The sequence below is a fragment of the Helicoverpa armigera genome, chromosome 3, assembly GCF_030705265.1.
Source record: "Helicoverpa armigera isolate CAAS_96S chromosome 3, ASM3070526v1, whole genome shotgun sequence".
Lineage (NCBI taxonomy): Eukaryota > Metazoa > Arthropoda > Insecta > Lepidoptera > Noctuidae > Helicoverpa > Helicoverpa armigera.
In genome coordinates this window covers 10,487,798-10,506,064 of record NC_087122.1, presented here as the reverse complement: position 1 = coordinate 10,506,064, position 18,267 = coordinate 10,487,798, and the positions used below count along the sequence as shown (strand labels likewise).

General features: G+C 36.5%; 5 protein-coding genes across 13 annotated transcripts in view; 1 reads left to right on the top strand and 4 right to left on the bottom strand.

Moving 5' to 3' along the window:
* Window positions 1-18,267, top strand: part of Kcc (kazachoc) — a 466,160-nt gene that overhangs the window by 336,611 nt on the left and 111,282 nt on the right. The gene's annotated exons all lie outside the window — the stretch shown is intronic.
* On the bottom strand, window positions 634-3,484 carry LOC110378564 (trypsin, alkaline C). Its single transcript, XM_021337885.3, has 4 exons — window positions 3,324-3,484; window positions 1,660-1,828; window positions 1,122-1,377; window positions 634-975 (listed from the first exon to the last, which is right to left on the bottom strand). The coding sequence occupies exons 1-4, from the start codon at window positions 3,367-3,369 to the stop codon at window positions 676-678; spliced, it is 771 nt and encodes a 256-aa protein (XP_021193560.3). The 5' UTR covers window positions 3,370-3,484; the 3' UTR covers window positions 634-675.
* Window positions 4,583-6,209, bottom strand: LOC126053742 (trypsin, alkaline A; the record flags this gene model as incomplete). The annotated part of the gene is given in 3 exon segments (XM_064042842.1): window positions 4,583-4,917; window positions 5,336-5,591; window positions 6,034-6,209. Coding segments are annotated over 3 exon segments (732 nt in total), but the record flags the coding sequence as incomplete, so codon positions are not given.
* On the bottom strand, window positions 9,959-12,976 carry LOC126053741 (trypsin, alkaline B). The gene is made up of 4 exons (XM_049836598.2): window positions 12,925-12,976; window positions 11,182-11,347; window positions 10,687-10,942; window positions 9,959-10,299 (listed from the first exon to the last, which is right to left on the bottom strand). Exons 1-4 carry the CDS (start codon window positions 12,968-12,970, stop codon window positions 9,994-9,996), a joined length of 774 nt encoding a protein of 257 aa, XP_049692555.2. The 5' UTR covers window positions 12,971-12,976; the 3' UTR covers window positions 9,959-9,993.
* On the bottom strand, window positions 15,973-17,353 carry LOC135119326 (trypsin, alkaline C-like). Its single transcript, XM_064043641.1, has 4 exons — window positions 17,249-17,353; window positions 16,931-17,096; window positions 16,595-16,850; window positions 15,973-16,307 (listed from the first exon to the last, which is right to left on the bottom strand). The coding sequence occupies exons 1-4, from the start codon at window positions 17,292-17,294 to the stop codon at window positions 16,008-16,010; spliced, it is 768 nt and encodes a 255-aa protein (XP_063899711.1). The 5' UTR covers window positions 17,295-17,353; the 3' UTR covers window positions 15,973-16,007.

Below are 18,267 nucleotides of genomic sequence, written 5' to 3'. Positions count from 1 at the left end.
TTCATTTGATACCCATGTTGATGGGATTGATAAAACCTACGTTATTCGCCATTTTGTAGCGGCCGCCATCTTGGATTTCAATTTTTTATAGTATATTGTATTCTGCTTGTTGAGCCCTTTCATTTGATACCCATATTGATGGGATTGATAAAATCTACGTTATCCGCCATTTTGTGCCGGCGGCCATATTGGATTTACAATGTTATTGATATTACTATATTGTATTGTCATCGGAATTAAAGGTGTATACAAAATTTCACATTAATCGGTTGACAGGAAGAGGGTGAAATTTGAATTACTAAATTTGACCCAAGAATTAATAAAACAAACGGGGTGAGCTAAATAAAACCGTTTAAAAACAAGCGTACTTTGATTGCATAAAAATCAAAATTAATATATAAAGGAATAATAATAAATATGTTGACCAAGGTTATGTATTTTAAGAAGCGATTGTATTCCACGAATTATGTACAATCTTCAGTCAATTAAACAATGATGTTACATTGCACAAATATTTGCAGGCTTCCAAAACAACTATAAACTTGTTGTATCGCTGTTATACAAAGACATTCATTCAATCAAGAATAAAACAACATATTTAAGAATAAAAAATCTTATTTGCAGAAACACATATTATTTACTATTAAAAAAGCTATTTATTTCAATCAGTCAGATTTAAGCGTTAGCTTGGATCCAAGAGGTGAAACGAGAAACACGAACATTAACGCCAGGGTAAAGGGGATGGGCGCAACCGATGCCGAAGGAGCAGACTCCAACAACGACATTATTGTGGTAGAGGGGACCGCCAGAGTCACCGGCGCACTGGTCACGGCCACCGACGTCGAGGATGCCAGAACACAACATGTTGTCAGTGATGGTGCGACTGGCAGCGGCATAGCGTTGACGGCAAATGGCTTGGTTAATGGTGTAGATCTGAACGTGACGAAGCTGCTCAGCGCCACTCCAACCGTGAGGCTGCAAAAATAATAATAACAATAAAATCCAGCCTTTAGTCCTTGAAAGGATATGAGGTAGTTATGTAAAGGAGTTTAATATCAAAGGTGACTTAAGATATAAATCTTAAAGTTCAAGTTAAAGAATTAAGTAGTCAAAATTCTTACAGTAGTGACACCCCATCCTGCAGCCCAAACGACTTGGTTGTCAGCTAAGTTATAGTTGGAACCAGCAATGGATCCAGGCTGGACGACGTTGCTGAACTGAATGTTTGTTGACGTTTGCATGATAGCGATGTCAGCATCCAAGGTGTTGGCATTGAAGTTAGGATTGAATATGAACGCGGCGAAACCCAAAGTATTGCCTTCTCTGTGTGCGAAGGAAGAACCAATTCGGACACGCCACCTCCATATGGTGTCACGGCTGTAACAATAAAATGATTTTATTATTTTTCAACGTTTTATCATCTTTCAACAGCCTACAAACACACTGCACACTAAACATTTGGCTGACTGTTGGCAAGGTAACTGTTTTCTTTTTTTTTAAATTGTGAATTCAATCAAAGTTTTTAATCGGTCTGATATTGCTCATCGTTGTTACGTGTGTTCTTCAACTTAACTTCACACTGATTTATGAGCCCAAACCAACTGTAGACCGACTAGAAGTTCGTATTGTAGATTTGTTTTAGCTGTTCTTATTACTTACAATGGGCAGTGAGCAGCAGTCAGAATGGATCTGTTATTGAGGATGGTACCGCCGCAAGACTGCCTGAAATCATTGTTGCTAGCTGCGTAAAGCAGAGCCACTATCGAAGGATAGTTGTTGATGGTAGTAGCCGTACCACCTATGATCCGCTGCGGGGATATAGGTACCGCTGCAAACAATAAATAAACAAGTCAAAGTATGTTCTTTTTTTTATTTCAGATAGGCCTATTAATATTAATATCTTTCGAAACGTCAAACTAGTTGCACGGTTCCAAAAAGTTGGTCTTCGGAGAAGAACCGGCAAAAAACTCCATTGTGAGCATAGATGAGCAACCCGATCAAATGTTCTTTCTTAATTTTTAAAACCGTTAGAAAGATATATGACATTAGCCGGCTTCTCGCAGATACACCCATGTCCCGTGGGAACTACTGCCCGTACTGGGATAAAATATAGCCTATGTTACTGGGCAAGAGTGTAGCTTTGTTACGAGGAAGATTAAAGCTTTTTAAAAGGGAAAGAATTTTTAAAATCGCTGTAGTACTTTTTGAGTTTATCTATTACACACAAAGTAAATAAAATTTTTCCTCTGTATAATATTAGTATGGATAGATAAAGTCGGTAAGTTACTCGGTGGGGTCTACTATTTTCACAACGTCAATGAAAAAGAATTAACTTATCTATGAGGCGATGATACGTAAATTGCTAAATCAGTGGTGACGTTATTTACGCATAATGACAAAAAATAATTATTGGAGGAAAAGTCTTATCGCTCTAATCTTATCGTGTTTTATATCCTACATGTATTTACATCCATAACAATTGATTGTCATGATGGCTATTAAAAACAAATACTTCCTGGCCGCAGAGCAAAACTATAGGCAATAGGTGCCTACGAGTACGATGTTTCCTTTATTTCAATATTTAGTCCGATGTTAATTCTAAAGCAATAAAATTAAGTTTTATGCTATGCCATTGCATCATCGTCCGCTTCTGTATAGTTACACTGCTGGGCACAGGCCTTCTCTCACATAGAAGGGCCTGCAAACTGCTGCTGCATTGAGCTTACCACGCAAAATGCTTCTTTCAAATGTAACATTGCACAACAATTAGAAATTGTGACTAAAGCGTCATAATTACAGTTTCCGCCAACAGAAATACTTTAATTGTTTGTTTGCTTGATTTTTACCTTAGAGCTTGTGTTTTAAGTCAGTTCATGTAAATCAGAATTATAACAATCTTTGTATCTTTGATATTTTATGAAAAAAAAAATAGAAACCCCGCTTTTGCTCTTGTAAGTAACTGGCTTCAGGCTTAAGTAAAAAACTTCCGTTAGTCATAAGAATTCCTAAGAAATTACATAGGTACTATTAGCGACTTGCGAAGGTGGTTTTCATTTGCAAAATTGTAAGTTAATTACTTAGCTAAGTACTTGTATGAAAAAAACTAACAAGTTTAAAGGCGCCAAAGACGAAAATACACAATAAAGATATATCGTGAATAGACTGTCATAAAGCGTTTACACACGCAATGATAACGTTCAAAACCAAGAAACAGATTTTTGGAAAAAAACCATCAATGAGAACGCACCGTGATTGATATCACAAACAAGGAAGTAACTAAACATATTTTAATCTAAATGAAACCAATCACCACTTCGACGTACCTGCAACAGCAGCTAAGCAGGCCAACAGTGCAACAAAAACTCTCATTGTGACTCCTTCTGACTCCAAACTTACTATTGAAGATGTTACTCGTATTTATACGAAAACGTTGTCTGAGGTTTAAAGTAATCAAATCAATTAGAGATAATACTGAGATAGTTATATCACTATAGAGGATTTGACGCAGAATGATGATCACAATATTTATATCTAAACAGTAAACAGGTTTATTAAATAGTGTACAAAACGTAAACTGGTTTTGATGAAAATGTTCAACACAGTAGTCGTTAAACCTCTGTAGAAAGTATCAGCTAGTGCCATTGAATGGATTGAACCAAAAGACACCTATGGTCAGAAGATACCTATTAACAATATTTTAAATTCAACGGTCTTAATTGCAGATAAAAGGAAAGAGTTATTAACTACTAACGATTTAAGCTTCCCTGTTTGACTCCTTTCATCCTATCAAAACATATCGTTATTATGAAAAAAATTATTTCGTAGCGCCTAATATAACAAATGCAGCAATCTTTTATAAAAAACTAGCTTTTGCCCGCGGCTTCGCTCCCGTCAATTGACTTCTCTACTTTACCCTATTTTTTTTTCATAAGAACCTTCTCCTGACAATAACAAACACAACAAAAAAAGAATTAGCCAAATTGGTCCAGGCGTTGTTGAGTTATGCGCTTACCAACACATTTTGCGATTCATTTTTATATTATAGATAATGACATATATACTTTAGCAATTCACTTAGTTTTATAGCAATGTTGCAGTGGTGTCATTAATGTGTTGTTTTTTTTTTTTTTTTTTCAATATCAATTTCAGTAAATATAAGCCCTCAAAAAGTCCTAACTAGCATGATTAATGTAAAATTTTTGTAAGAATAAAAATATTTGAGTATGTTTTGAATAAGATATAAAACTTTTAAGATATATTATTTCAAGTATAGGGTGCCTACGGAAAGCATCTTAAGGCCTCTGAGATTCTGAATATTGTCAGTCAATAAAAAAAAATTAAAGGTGACAAGACACATTAAATAAAACATATTAAACATAACACTCAGTGCGCTTCCTCCTCTCTCCTACTATTGTATGTGCTGTGCCCGACAGGGTCCATAATTGTGACATAAATTACCTATAGAACAACAACTGTAAACATTATAGTATGCATTAAAGAATTGAGTATTGACATACTACACAATTAGTAACCTAAAACTACATTCACTGCCACGGTGCATCAAAAATAATAACACAAAAAATATATTTGCTTGATCAATTTATTTAGAACCATTGCTTAAGCGTTGTTTATAATCCACTGGGTGAAACGAGATACACGCACATTGACGCCAGGGTAAACGGGATGGTCGCAACCGATGCCGAAGGAGCTTATACCAACAACTACATTGTTGTGGTAAAGGGGACCTCCATAATCGCCATTGCACTGGCCACGACCACCGACGTCGAGGACGCCAGCACACAGCATGTTGTCAGTGATGGTGCGACTGGCAGCGGCATAGCGTTGACGGCAAATGGCTTGGTTTATAGTCCAGATCTGAACGTGTTGAAGCTGACTGGAGCCGACTGCGTTGTTAGGCTGCAAAAGAAAACGCGAATTTTAAGGCGCATTACTCCTAAGTAGATGATACGTTGAAAAATTTTTGATGTCGCATCGCAAGTTCCTGCAATATGAATTAGTACGGCAAACTGTTTTGTTTTTTTGTAACTTTGTTTTTTCCTCTAAAGCTGTCTCTGAGCGGATTAAAAGGGTCGTCACCAAGTAGGTATGAAGTAAAATCGCAAGAATGCACGATACGAATGAGATCGGAGCTTCGCTCTGCGTGAGTTCGCAGACATGGCAATGCGTTGCGAATTTGCAGTTTTGTGTGAGAGCCCTAATATCACACACTTATAGACATGACTTTTGTCCCACACTGCAGCTTACTTTCCACTTTTGTCGTTGTCATACAAACTTAACTCACAAAAAGTATATACTAGGGTTAATAAATACTCACTTGAGTCCTGCCTCATCCTACAGCCCAAACGACTTGGTTATCGCCAAGGTTATAGTTGGCACCAGCAATACCAGCAGGCTGGGCAAGGGCACTCATCTCTACATTAGAGGCGGTACGCAATATAGCGATGTCAGAGTCCCGAGTATTTACGTTGAAATTGGGATGGTAGATAAATCTGGTAAAGCCGTAGGAGGTTCCATAATAAGTCGGATGGGAAGAACCTACGTGGACACGCCACCTGCTGGGAGGATCGAGGCTGAAAAAAAAGAAAATGGTTAGTGGTTCCAAGACCTATTTTCACCTCAAACAGGTATTTACAGGTGTTAATAATAAAATAACGTTAAGGAACAGCTTAGCGGCATTTTTCTGGCGTTGCCAATTAGAGGGCTCATAATATACTTATAACTTTTTACTATATTCTATTCTTTAGATATACTTTTATAATGTATATTTACTTCGACTTGATTTAAGGTGTCTAGTATGTAAGTATAGTTCGTAGTACAAGTTTGAGTTAATATAGGTATTATTTTTAAGCTTATTACAATTTGCATTAAGTTATGTGCACCACATCCATATAATGAACAAGTTACATTTATGTTACAGCCTTTTTATCGTCCCACTGCTGGGCATAGGCCTCTCACACGGTGAAGGATTGAGCATTGATGAAGTAACATATATAACGTTTTGGTTTAACTTACTATGGGCAATGAGCAGCGGTCAGAATGGATCTTCTATTGAGCAATGTACCACCACATTCTTGTTTGTAAGCGAATATAATATTTGGTGCGTACAGCAGAGCCACGGCAGAAGGATACTGTCTGATGTTCGTCGCTGATCCACCAACAATCCTTTGAGATGTAGGTACAGCTGAAAATTAATCAGATATATCTCTTAATTTTTAGAAGACAATTGAATAAATTGCACTGAGATTAGTTTAGCCCATCGTTATTGTGGATTTTAATATATTTTTTTTCTAGCAATATAGCCAGTCACAAAAAAACGGTAGTGACTAAACGTAGGTACAGATCTGTAGCCCAAGCACGAATATTTGCGAAAAGTTATTCGTATCGAAATCGAGTAACATTTGTATGAGAATTGTACAGCGCCCCTATCGGGCGTAAAAGGAAACAAAACATGGCAGCACGAACATTGTTTTGACGTACGGTAACGTAAACTCTCGAAGGCTGGCTATCGAGTATGGTCGAAACATTATTCACTTGAAAAAAGTCGGTGAGAAAAGTTTCGAGAAGTGTAAAAATAAAGTTTTAACCGTGTTTATGTTTTGTTTAGAGTTAGTTTTGTGAATAGAAGTGTTTTAAAATTATTGTTAAGTTATTGGAACAATTAGTAATAGCTTCAATATACTTTAAAATGCAAAGACCGCCACTGTATGAACGTAGTACCGCATATTATTTTTAGCTTCAAATTTACTAGAAAATTATGGATATCAATCACGAGAAACAAGGTACCTAAGTAATTAAATCATATTTTATTTATTTGCGTAGATACCTATAGAATTAATGTGTTTGAAAAAAAAAATGTTATTTATATGTTTATTTTTAATCATTGTAGAGCAACACTTAGGAATAGAATTAACCCACTGGACACAAATGAAACCGAATTTAAAAATATAGAATATAGAAATAGCATTGCACTTAAAATACTTCTACACTAAAGTTTATGCCACTCAAACTTATTAAAACTGTTTACTCACGCTTCCATGAATTCAACCATCATTTCATATTGCGTGCGTCTGACTGGTTCTCATAATTATTTATTATATTGAAAGCACTTAATTATTTGTAGCAAAACAAAAACAGAAATACTTTTGTTGTGGACGTGTAGCAAAGCATAAACAAATTTGGCGCTCTTACGCGCGTCGGATGTCAAGTGGGTGCGTTCGGTACCCGTCATTTTTAAAAAATAAAATCTCCGTAACTATGTTATATTGCTAAAGATAATGCCATTTTATAATGTCTAATAATTAACTTTGGGTCTCTTTTTTATATTACATTCAGTTTTATTATAATTTAATAATAATAAAACGTTTAATCCAAGGTAAAAAAAATATTAACAACTAGAGTTAGTTTTCGAACGCACCATTCATTCAACAATCCAATAGGCCAAGGCCTACTTTGTGACTGGCTATATTGCTAGAAAAAAAATATATTAAAATCCACAATAACGATGGGCTAAACTAATCTCAGTGCAATTTATTCAATTGTCTTCTAAAAATTAAGAGATATATCTGATTAATTTTCAGCTGTACCTACATCTCAAAGGATTGTTGGTGGATCAGCGACGAACATCAGACAGTATCCTTCTGCCGTGGCTCTGCTGTACGCACCAAATATTATATTCGCTTACAAACAAGAATGTGGTGGTACATTGCTCAATAGAAGATCCATTCTGACCGCTGCTCATTGCCCATAGTAAGTTAAACCAAAACGTTATATATGTTACTGTTTGTTTCATTTACTTGGACAATGAGCAGCAGATAGAATTTAAATCTGTTATTAATAAAGATGCCACCTCTCGTCTGTCGGAAATTTCCACGGTGGATTAACGAAGTGGAGCCACGATAGATGGGCAGGTGTGGTCGGTGGTGGCTGAACCACCAATTCCTCTCCGAAAGGAGTCAGGGGCCGCCACAATTAATAAGCAAATGATGGAAGTATGCTGTAAACATAGAACCAAAAAATCTGCCATTCTAGGTATAACTTAGGTCCTAAAAAAGTGACTAATTAATAAAAATTGTGACTTTTCCTGTAGTGACTTGTATCTTCATCATTTTGTACCGAATTATCTTGTTTGTATCCGCAAAATCGATGCGCAAAACGTATATAATTGGGCAAGTTCAATTATAAATTGTGTAAAGCATTTTCAACTGATAACAATATGATATTGTTGTATTGTCAATATCAATTAATCATTTGTGCATTTATCTACGAAGATAATTAATCCTTGTAAATAACAATTATCAAACTCTTCAAATTGATTATTAAAACTATGTCTCGTTGTCAAAACTATTGTAAAGTAATAGTTATTTGTTAAACAAGAGTGCAAAGTTGCTTTTTAACCGCGGGCTCAATTTTGATGACCGAGCAAGCGAAGGATCCTAAAATTGAAACACGAGCGTAGTGAGTGTTTCAATAATTAGAATCCTGAGCGATAGCGAGAGCATCAAAAAAGCACAAGGTGAAAAATCTTTGCACTCGAGTGCAACACGTAACTTTTCATCCCACCTCATCGAGTTTTCTAAATGCAAAAAAACAAAATGGCGCGCACATATGAGTATCAAATTAAAAAGAAGTACCTATTAAAGTTCATTTATTTGAAAATTCAGTTTAAAAATGAAACGAGGTTAAAAATCTATGTAAAAACAATAATAAAAATTACTTAATTAATTGAATAATTATTTTATTAGTATTTTATTTTTTTAATACCCATGTAATTGTTTGAAAGTTTGAAAAGTCTTATCAAGATTGTCACAAATAGAGTATTGCACACGATGTTCTAAATTCAAATCACTTTGTCGCTCTTGAGGATAAAAACGGCTTTTGCGCTCAGATATCAAAGGGTAAAACTACTCTTTCCGAGATGGTGGGATGAAAAGTAAATTTTTCTCTTAATCCCATATTTTTAGGGTTCCAACTAGGAACCCTACCAGAAGAATAAATAGACGTTTACTGTAATAATATTAATAATATGTCTCTCCCCTCTAACTATTGAACCATAAGTTTTTTTTAAATACGAAAAAAAAACAGAAGAAACACTTTATGGGAAAAATATTTTGAACTGGATTTGTTGAAATTTTTTACAAAATAGTTTCTTAACTTAGTTTGTAATATTACTGTACGTACATTTTTTTTAAGTTATCATATTTTATCATCCTTGACATATCTTCATTTAGTCAAAACAAAAATTCTAGATAACACACATAATAATGACCCATCAATTTTTACTGTTAATTTTCTGAGAGATGTCGATGCACTTTGGGCTACTTCGCGTTTTTTATATTTTTCTAAGTTGATGGCGTCTGGATAAGTTATGATCGGAAAGCTACGTAACTCTAGACTGAACTGACTGACCTGACTGGCCTGCCGAATAATTTTATCCTAAAATCATTTTAGAATTCATATCATCATTTCCAGAGTCTTTGCCAACTATGTTGGGGTCGGCTTACACCTTTAATAAATAATATATACTTGTATATTGCATGGGCTCTAATAGTTGTTTATAACAATAACAATTACATGGCGCCTAGCAGAAACTTAATTCATTGTGATCAATACACAATTGATTGAGTTATTAAAAATGTAGGAACGTGTAATTTTCGTCTATATAAGCTACTGCGGGGAATATGTTAAGTTCTGCTTAAGCTTGTATAAACATACCAAGTTTCTGTGATATATGAGGAATAAAAGAGCATCATATTTAACTTACCGATAAATACATATTTCTAATTAACTTTAATAAACTTATAGAAGGCACAAATGATATCAAGCATACCTCAGAGAAGCATATAAGGGCTGTTTTGCCCTTTACGGAATTTCCAAAAGATTGAAATACGGCATAGTTTATGAGTCAGGCGAAAGCTATTCATCAAAAATAATAACAAAGTTTATTCAAAAAATCAATTTATTTAGGACCATTGTTTAAGCATTGTCTATGATCCACTGAGTAAAACGAGATACACGCGTATTGACATCAGGGAAAAGTCGATGGGCACAACCATGGATGCGAAACGAGCTGATACCAACAACCACATTGTGGTGGTAGAGAGGTCCTCCAAAGTCACCGAAACATATGCCACGACCACCGCCGTCGAGAAAACCGGAACACAACATGTTGTCAGTGATGATCATGAGACCTCCTATGGCATGGCGTCGTCGGCAGATGCCTTGGTTTACAGACAAGATCTGAACGTGTCGAAGCTGATCAGGATGTTCAGAAGTCTGATCCTGCAAACACAATTTCGAAATTTAGGGCGAACGTTATTAGTCTTAATAGATGAAACGTAGAAAATTACATAGTCTCTAATTTATCCTATTGAAGTACGTATGGTTATAAAAATCACAGTACTTTTGTCCCGCTCCGCGCTTACTTTCGCCTATTGCCGTTGTCGAACAAAGTTAAGGGCCTGTACGCACTGTCGACTAGTCGCTGGTGACCGAGTCGCCAGCGACTGTGACTTTCATTACTTTAAATAAGGTGTTACGCACTTGGTCGCCGGTTGTTGCCTATGTATGTTGTTTTGGACGCCGAGGGACTGAGACGCCGCCGACTAGTAGACAGTGCGTAATAGCCCTTACACAAAAGAACTCTAGGCCAGGGTTAAAAGTACTCACTCCAGTCCAGCCAAATCCTGCAGCCCAAACGACTTCGTTATCACCAAGGTTATAGTTGGCACCAGCAATTGAACCAGGCTGGACTACGTTGCTGAACGGAATATTAGCGGAGGTACGTAATATAACGATATCAGAGTCCATAGATCGGGAATTGAAATTGGGATGGTAGATAAAGGCGCTGAAGCCATAGGTGTTGCCATCACTATTCGCAAAAGAAGAGCCTGTGCGGACTCGCCATCTGCTAGTGGGGTCACCGCTAAACAAAAGGATGATGATATTAGTTAATCCAGGACTTACTCTTGCAGGATACATTCTAACATATTACTCACATTTTATCCAACATAACTTTAACTCTATTGAACACTTGTCAAAAAAAAGTGAGGCTGCAAAACGGACCTTATTTCAACATCATAATCTAACATGTTATTAGACAAGTGTTCAACAGACATTTAAAAGTTTTTGTGGTACGACGGTTAATGCTCTTGTTCAACTTACTATGTACAAGTGGCAGAGGTCATAATGGATCTGTTATTGAGGAGTGTACCACCACAATGGTGCATGAACACGTTTGCATTTGATGCATACAGCAGAGCCACGATAGAAGGATATTGATCGATGGTAGTCGGTGAACCACCAATAATCCTTTGGGATGTAGGGACAGCTGGAAATTATAAAAAAATATCTTATTATTTTTAGAAGACAATTGAATAAATTGTAATTAACAAACGCCTTAGGCGTTTTTAACTCCAGTCTACTGCTAATGTTATCGCGTAGTTTCAATTTAAAGTTATCCATTCTGATGTCCAAAGGAAGCTCATTCCAGAAAAGAATAGATTTAACAAAAAAGAAAGAGTGAATAACGTCTGTTCGGTGAGCAAGGCAGTTTAGAAGGCGATTACTAAAAGAGCGAAGATTTTTCCTATGTTGAGAACATAGACGTTGGACTTAAGGAGTTAAATACGAAGTTGATGAGGGAGAATGTAGAATAGAAAAAAATGTAGTTAATGTCCTCATCACATGTCGTTGTCTTAAAAGTAGCCATTTTAGTTCGATGCTCTGCGCTGCGCTCGATACGCTGACACACGATGGTAAGTTCTTGTGGAAATGAAACACGCATCGAAAGCGATTGTTAAGAAGCCAGTCAAATTTATTGAGCAGATCTTATTGAGCAGATTCAGATCATAATAGCAAACATCACCATAGTCAATTATGGGAAAGATTAAGGTTAGCATAGCGCCGTCGCCTTCACCTTGAATGGAAAAAAAATCTAAGCGATCGGGGATAAATAAATAGCTAGTCACAAAAAAACGATGTGTAAACGAATCTCTATATTGTTCTGTTTCTTATAATGTTATCTGTTTCTTTGACGCCTTATTTTTAAGTCATTAAAAATATAACAACTGAATCTATTCAGGATCGATTTGCCGATCATTCAATCCAATCATTAATTTTTAACACGCTTTTTTATTATGTCTAGGTCACACATTTAACCAGACTTATGTATTCATTTTGACTATTACAGGACTTTTAATATGGAGGTATAAGTCGCTCTTTCTGAAAACTATTTCCTATATCAGAAGAAAATATAGCCTACAATCGCGAATAGCTTCCCAAGATTTTCCAAATCGGTTCAGTAGTTTCGGAGTCTTAGGTGATCTTCACACTGCCCCGCATCACGCTGCATCTTGCGTGTCGACGCACCTACGCGCGTTCCTGCGGGAGTGCAGATCTGCATCATCGTGCGGGTTTTTCACGCACTCACGCGCGTAGGTGCGTTTTGTAAATTCACGCAAGGCGGCTCTCATCGAGTTCCATTTTCAAACATACACGTCACGCCCATTCAAAATCACGAGCGTCACTGCGGGATTCAGTGTGCCATACCTTGCGTCTCGCCCCGCACCTACGCGCGGGGGTGCGTGTTTCTCCGCATGTATGTGCGTGATCCGCATGAACGCGCGTGGATGCATTTTCAGTGTGTTGGACTATGCGTGTTTTCCATACAAACGGAGATATTTCCATACAACGGAAAAAAACGCATCCACGCACTACGCTGCATCATGCGGGGCAGTGTGATAATCGCCTTAGGGTACCTAGTATACCTACCGACAAACAAAAGGCTCTATTTACAGTATTATTATTTACCGTAGAGAAAAGGCTAGGCAGATGAGTATTATCATTTACCAGGAACAATTAATGACGAAAAAGAAGATATGGAGGAAGTAAAAAATTTTTACATACCTGCAACAGCAACCAAACTAACTAGCAGAGCGGTAACAGCCCTCATTGTGACTCCTTTGAAAACTAAACTTCCTAATAAAGAAGATACCACTATTTATATAAAACCCCCAATGCGTTAATCAATGTAATTTGAAGATAGTATAGATAGAGATAGCCCAACAGGAAAAGGATGTTTTCGGTCACATACGTTCAACTTATTTTTAAGTTAACTGTTTTTAAACTAGCTCCTAGAGTAACTTTTGAAAGATTTGTATTTCATTGATTGTTTAAGAAAGTTGTGAAAATGGAGTCATTATAAAAAGCATTGGTTATTCCTGTACAAAATCCCAAATATGTTTCAATTCGCAAGGTGATTTACATTTCAAGCATTGCCTTGAATCTATAGATGTAGCTATAATTTTGCCGCCCTCAAATTTTAGGTAGGTATTATGGTACCACCTACATTAAGAACACTAGAGCATAACATGTTATCAGGAATTATGCGACCAGCACTGAGTTACTACAACTAAGTTGATACTCCAGACCGCTTACTAGCTTTTGCCCGCGACTTCGTTCGCGTGGAATAGTGACTTCCGGCAGATTTATGGTTTGACCAATAGATGGCGGTATATGTCCGGAATAAATTTTATTTTTTATTTTTGTATTTCTTTGTAATAAAAACTATCCTATGTCCTTTCTCAAGTTCCAGACTATGTCTGTACCAAATTTCACACAAATCAGTCCATTAGTTTAGGCGTGAAGAAAAGACAGACAGACAGACAGAGTTACTTTCACATTTATAATATTAGTTAGGATGGCCGGTGGATGCACGCAGCAAAGTCACAATATAAGGATAGCTGTGGTTGGTGGTGGCTAAACAACCAATACCACTTCGAGAGGAGTCAGGAGCCGCTACAATAAAAAAATGATGGAAGTATCCTGTAAACATAAAACGAAATAATATCAGCCATCCACGTACAATAAATCTTAAAACAAACTGAGTTATTAATATTTGTGACATATTAATTAAATATTACTTATTAATTATAGACTTATTAATTATTATAATTAAACGCAAATAAATACTAATGACTTTTATCATCCTCATTATATGCCGATATCTTATTTGCCGAATTTCCACGAAAGGTTTACTTTGAACTTTGAACATGCCTATTATTATCTATACGCATTGTTCAAAGTACAAAAAATCATTTATGGGTTTAAGTAAAAATATATTTTTATCCTTGTAAATAATATCAAACTTTTATTAAAACAACATTTTTATTTTCAAAACGATCCTCGATTGTTTTGGAATTTATTTATGCCGCGATCTTTAAAATAAAACTTTAGAATTCATGGTCAAATGTTTCTCAATTTAGACTATCCAAACAGCCATCTCGATTACAATGAAATCCGGCTAACCGATCCGATCCCAAAAGCTTGTCATACTCGTCATGTAGTCATTCGACGATGCACTGTCCATGTAGAAATCGTGGTGGCCTACCAACCTCCAACCTGCCAACCTCTCAAGAATGAGTGTGGGTTCGATTCCAATTCAGGCAAGTACCAATGTGGTTTAAGTTTGTAAGGACTTTCGCAGGTTATCTTAGAAACCAGCGGCTGTGTTTCGGTGACACGATAAGCTGTAGGTCTCGGTGGTCATTTGAAAATCTTTAGCAGTCGTTACGGGTAGCCGGGTAGAAGCCAGTTAGTGTGACACCAGTCTTACCCAGGGGTATTGGGTTGCCCGGCTTACTGGGCTTAGGAGGTCAGACAGGCAGTCATTTCTAACAGAACACTATTACTCAGCTGCATCCTTGTAAGACAGGACCCCAACATAATAGGGAAAAAGCTAGGCAGATGGTGAGTGACCATGTAGGTACATATACATATGTATTTGCAAAGAGATAAAAGCATCCTGTGGTACGCTTTTTATGAAAATTAGAGAAAGCACACAGGTTACAGTTATTTAATAGGTAACATTTGGTATTATTATCTTGGAGACAGCCAATGAGACTATAACGCTTTACAAATTTATAAGAAACTTGGACCAAATGCAGTACCTATAGAATAATTTTATCCCAAAAAAATTGTAACATACTGAATATTGCATGGGCTGATATTTAATTTCTTCTATAATTACAATTTTACATGACGCCTAGCAGAAATTAAATTCATTGTGATCATTAAACAATCTATTGAGTAATAAAAATGTAGGAACACGTAATTTTCATACATTTAGGCATCTACGGGATATTTGGGCTTACTTCTCATTCACGTTCACGTTCACGTCATTCACGTTGTTTAAAGTTCTTACTCGTATTGCCAACGGATTAGGTTGGTACATTTGTAAGATATGTGCTCATTCAGAAAAATCAGAAAAGATGAGCATCAAATTGATAAAACCGACATTTAAATACTTACTAGTGATAATTTGTTCATCATCATCAATTTAAGAGCCCAGCTCTGTCGGTGTAGCTCCTTCCATTTACCCCTATCTAGCGCTAGCTCCTGAACTTCCTTATACGTCACAACATTCACCTTCTCTTTAATTTGCCTTCCCTTTCACGATGTTTTTGATAAAATCGTCGTGACGTATAAGGTGTCACATCATTTTTCCTCTCCTATTCCCTATGTTATGTAATAGTTGTTTTTTAGTTCCTATTCTGTTTAGAACTTCTTCATTGGTAACTCTTTCCGTCCAGCTAATTCTCTCTATCCTTCTCCAGCATCACAACTCGAAAGCCTCCAGTCTGCTTATATCCTGCTTATGCTCCAGATGTATGTCCTTACGAAATTCTTGCGACAGTTTCTGTGTATATTAGATCTAAATAAATATTTTTTGTTGTAAATACATACTATAATCTGTTAAGATTTGTTTCTTCAATTATTGTTGTATCTATCTTCTTTCTGAGATAAATACAACAAACGTAAAGAACATACAAAGCATACAACAGGGAAACATCTATAGGCCTCTGTTTTTGCTGTTTTTGTCTGAGACAGAATTTCTGGAGGAGTGAGATTCGGAATGTTATGTGAGTTAGTCAAATGACAAAAATAATAACAAAGTTAATTTAAATAATCAATTTATTTGGGACCATTGTTTAAGCATTGTTTTGAATCCATCGGGTGAAACGAGATACACGCACATTAACACCAGGGTAATCTTTATGAGCACAACTGACGCCAAAGGAGCTGATTCCAACAACCACATTGTTGTGGTAGAGAGGTCCACCGGAGTCACCGTCGCACTGGTCACGGCCACCGACGTCGAGGACACCAGAACACAACATGTTGGGAGTGATGGTGCGACTTGCTCTTTCGTAGCGTTGACGGCAGATGGACTGGTTGATGGTGTAGACCTGAACGTGACGAAGCTGCTCGGAACCGGTCACAACGTGAGGCTGCAAAAGCAATTTCAAACTTTAAGTCGTAAATAGAACATGCGTTGTAAACTCCCTAATTACCCCTCCCTAATCTTCCCTAACTTCTTAAATTGAAACTTCAGTACGGCGGACAAAAAACTACAATAAAGATTTTAAAAATATCAGAAATTAGTCCCAATTGAAATCAAGTATGGCTATAAAACTCACAGAATTTTTGTCCCTACCTTGCTGCTTACTTTTCACTTTTGCCGTTGTCGTACAAAATTAAGACACAAAAAGTCTATACGAGTGTTAAAAGTACTCACGTGAGTTCTGCCCCATCCCGCAGCCCAAACGACTTGGTTATCGGCAAGGTTATAGTTGGCACCAGCAATTGAACCAGGCTGGACTACGTTGCTGAACGGAATATTAGCGGAGGTACGTAATATAGCGATATCGGAGTCCATAGATCGGAAGTTGAAATTGGGATTGTAGATAAAAGTGCTTATGACATAGATGTTGCCATCACGATTCGCAAAGGTAGAACCTGCGCGGACACGCCATCTGGAGGTATGGTCGCCGCTAAAAACAAGAAAACAGCTTGTAATGTCTTTACTTCACATTCTTTAATTTTGAGGCAAACATTAATTTGCTTTACTTACAATGGACAATGAGCAGCGGTCAGTATGGATCTGTTATTGAGCACTGTGCCACCACACTGTTGCCGGAAAGAGTTTCCATTTTGTGAGTACAGCAGAGCCACGATAGAAGGATATTGATTGATGGTAGTCGCTGTTCCACCAACAATCCTTTGGGATGCAGGGTTAGCTGAAAATTTGATTACAATTGTGAGATAACTAAAAACAAACACACTTAAGGCTACTGAACTAATCGGCGCTGCTGATCAGTTCAGTAGTTTCGGATTATTTACCATAAACAAATTTATGTAGAGGCTTATAAAGAATAAAGTTTATTTATACCTGCTACAACAACCAAACTAGCTAGCAAAGCAGTAATAACTCTCATTGTGACTCCTTTAAAAACCAAACTTCCTAATAAAGATGGCAGCTGTATTTATACAAAATTCTCAAAGCAGTAATCAATGTTATTTAAAGATAATTATATAGATGGGACAACAGGAAAAGGTTTAAACGGTCACATGCGTTCAATTAATGATGCAGCATTTTTATTCTTCTAGTGAATCATTTGAAAGATTGATGTTTCATTGATTGCTTGAAAAGGTAGTAGAGATGGAGTCAATATTCAAAAAAAAACAATATAAGAATATTATTGTTTTCAGTTATCTGATGAAGAAAATACAAAAAATATGACATTGGCTAGAATTTACATCAACATAAACCCGGGATTTGTTTGAAATAAGGTGGGAATTTTGAGGGAAGGTGGTTCGAACGTGTGCACAACACCTGAATATGAAGTCACTACTAAAGTGAGACAAAAAGAAATCCTTACTTCACTGTCCAGTCTCAAATTATTGGTTGTGGTTACTATTATATGCATAATGAGGTCAACTGTTATTGATAAGGATGCCACCAGATCGACACCACAAAACTCGGACATGATTGCCGGCAGATAAATGTAGGGTAGAAGGGTACCCTTTTTTGTAAAAAATAACTCTGATGAGTCTGGGGCCGTTATAACTGAGAAACGAATCTTGATTCAACACGGTAAACATAAAACGAAACATAAGTTATCCAAAATATAGGTACAATAAGTTTTAAACAAAGTGACTTATTGGTCTTTTCCTGTGACGGCTTTTATCATCATCATCATGTTCTGATTTGTTTATCTTGTTTTCTGTTTTTCCGCAAAAATGTATAATTAGGCGTGGTGTCTAATAAAATTGCGTTGACTCGTATTTTATGCTGATAAAAATATCAATAAATCATCTGCGGGTTTATCTACAAAATTGATTGTGTCCTTATTCATAAAAATGATCTGTAATCTAGTTCATTAATAAAATCTTCAGAGATTTTTTCCA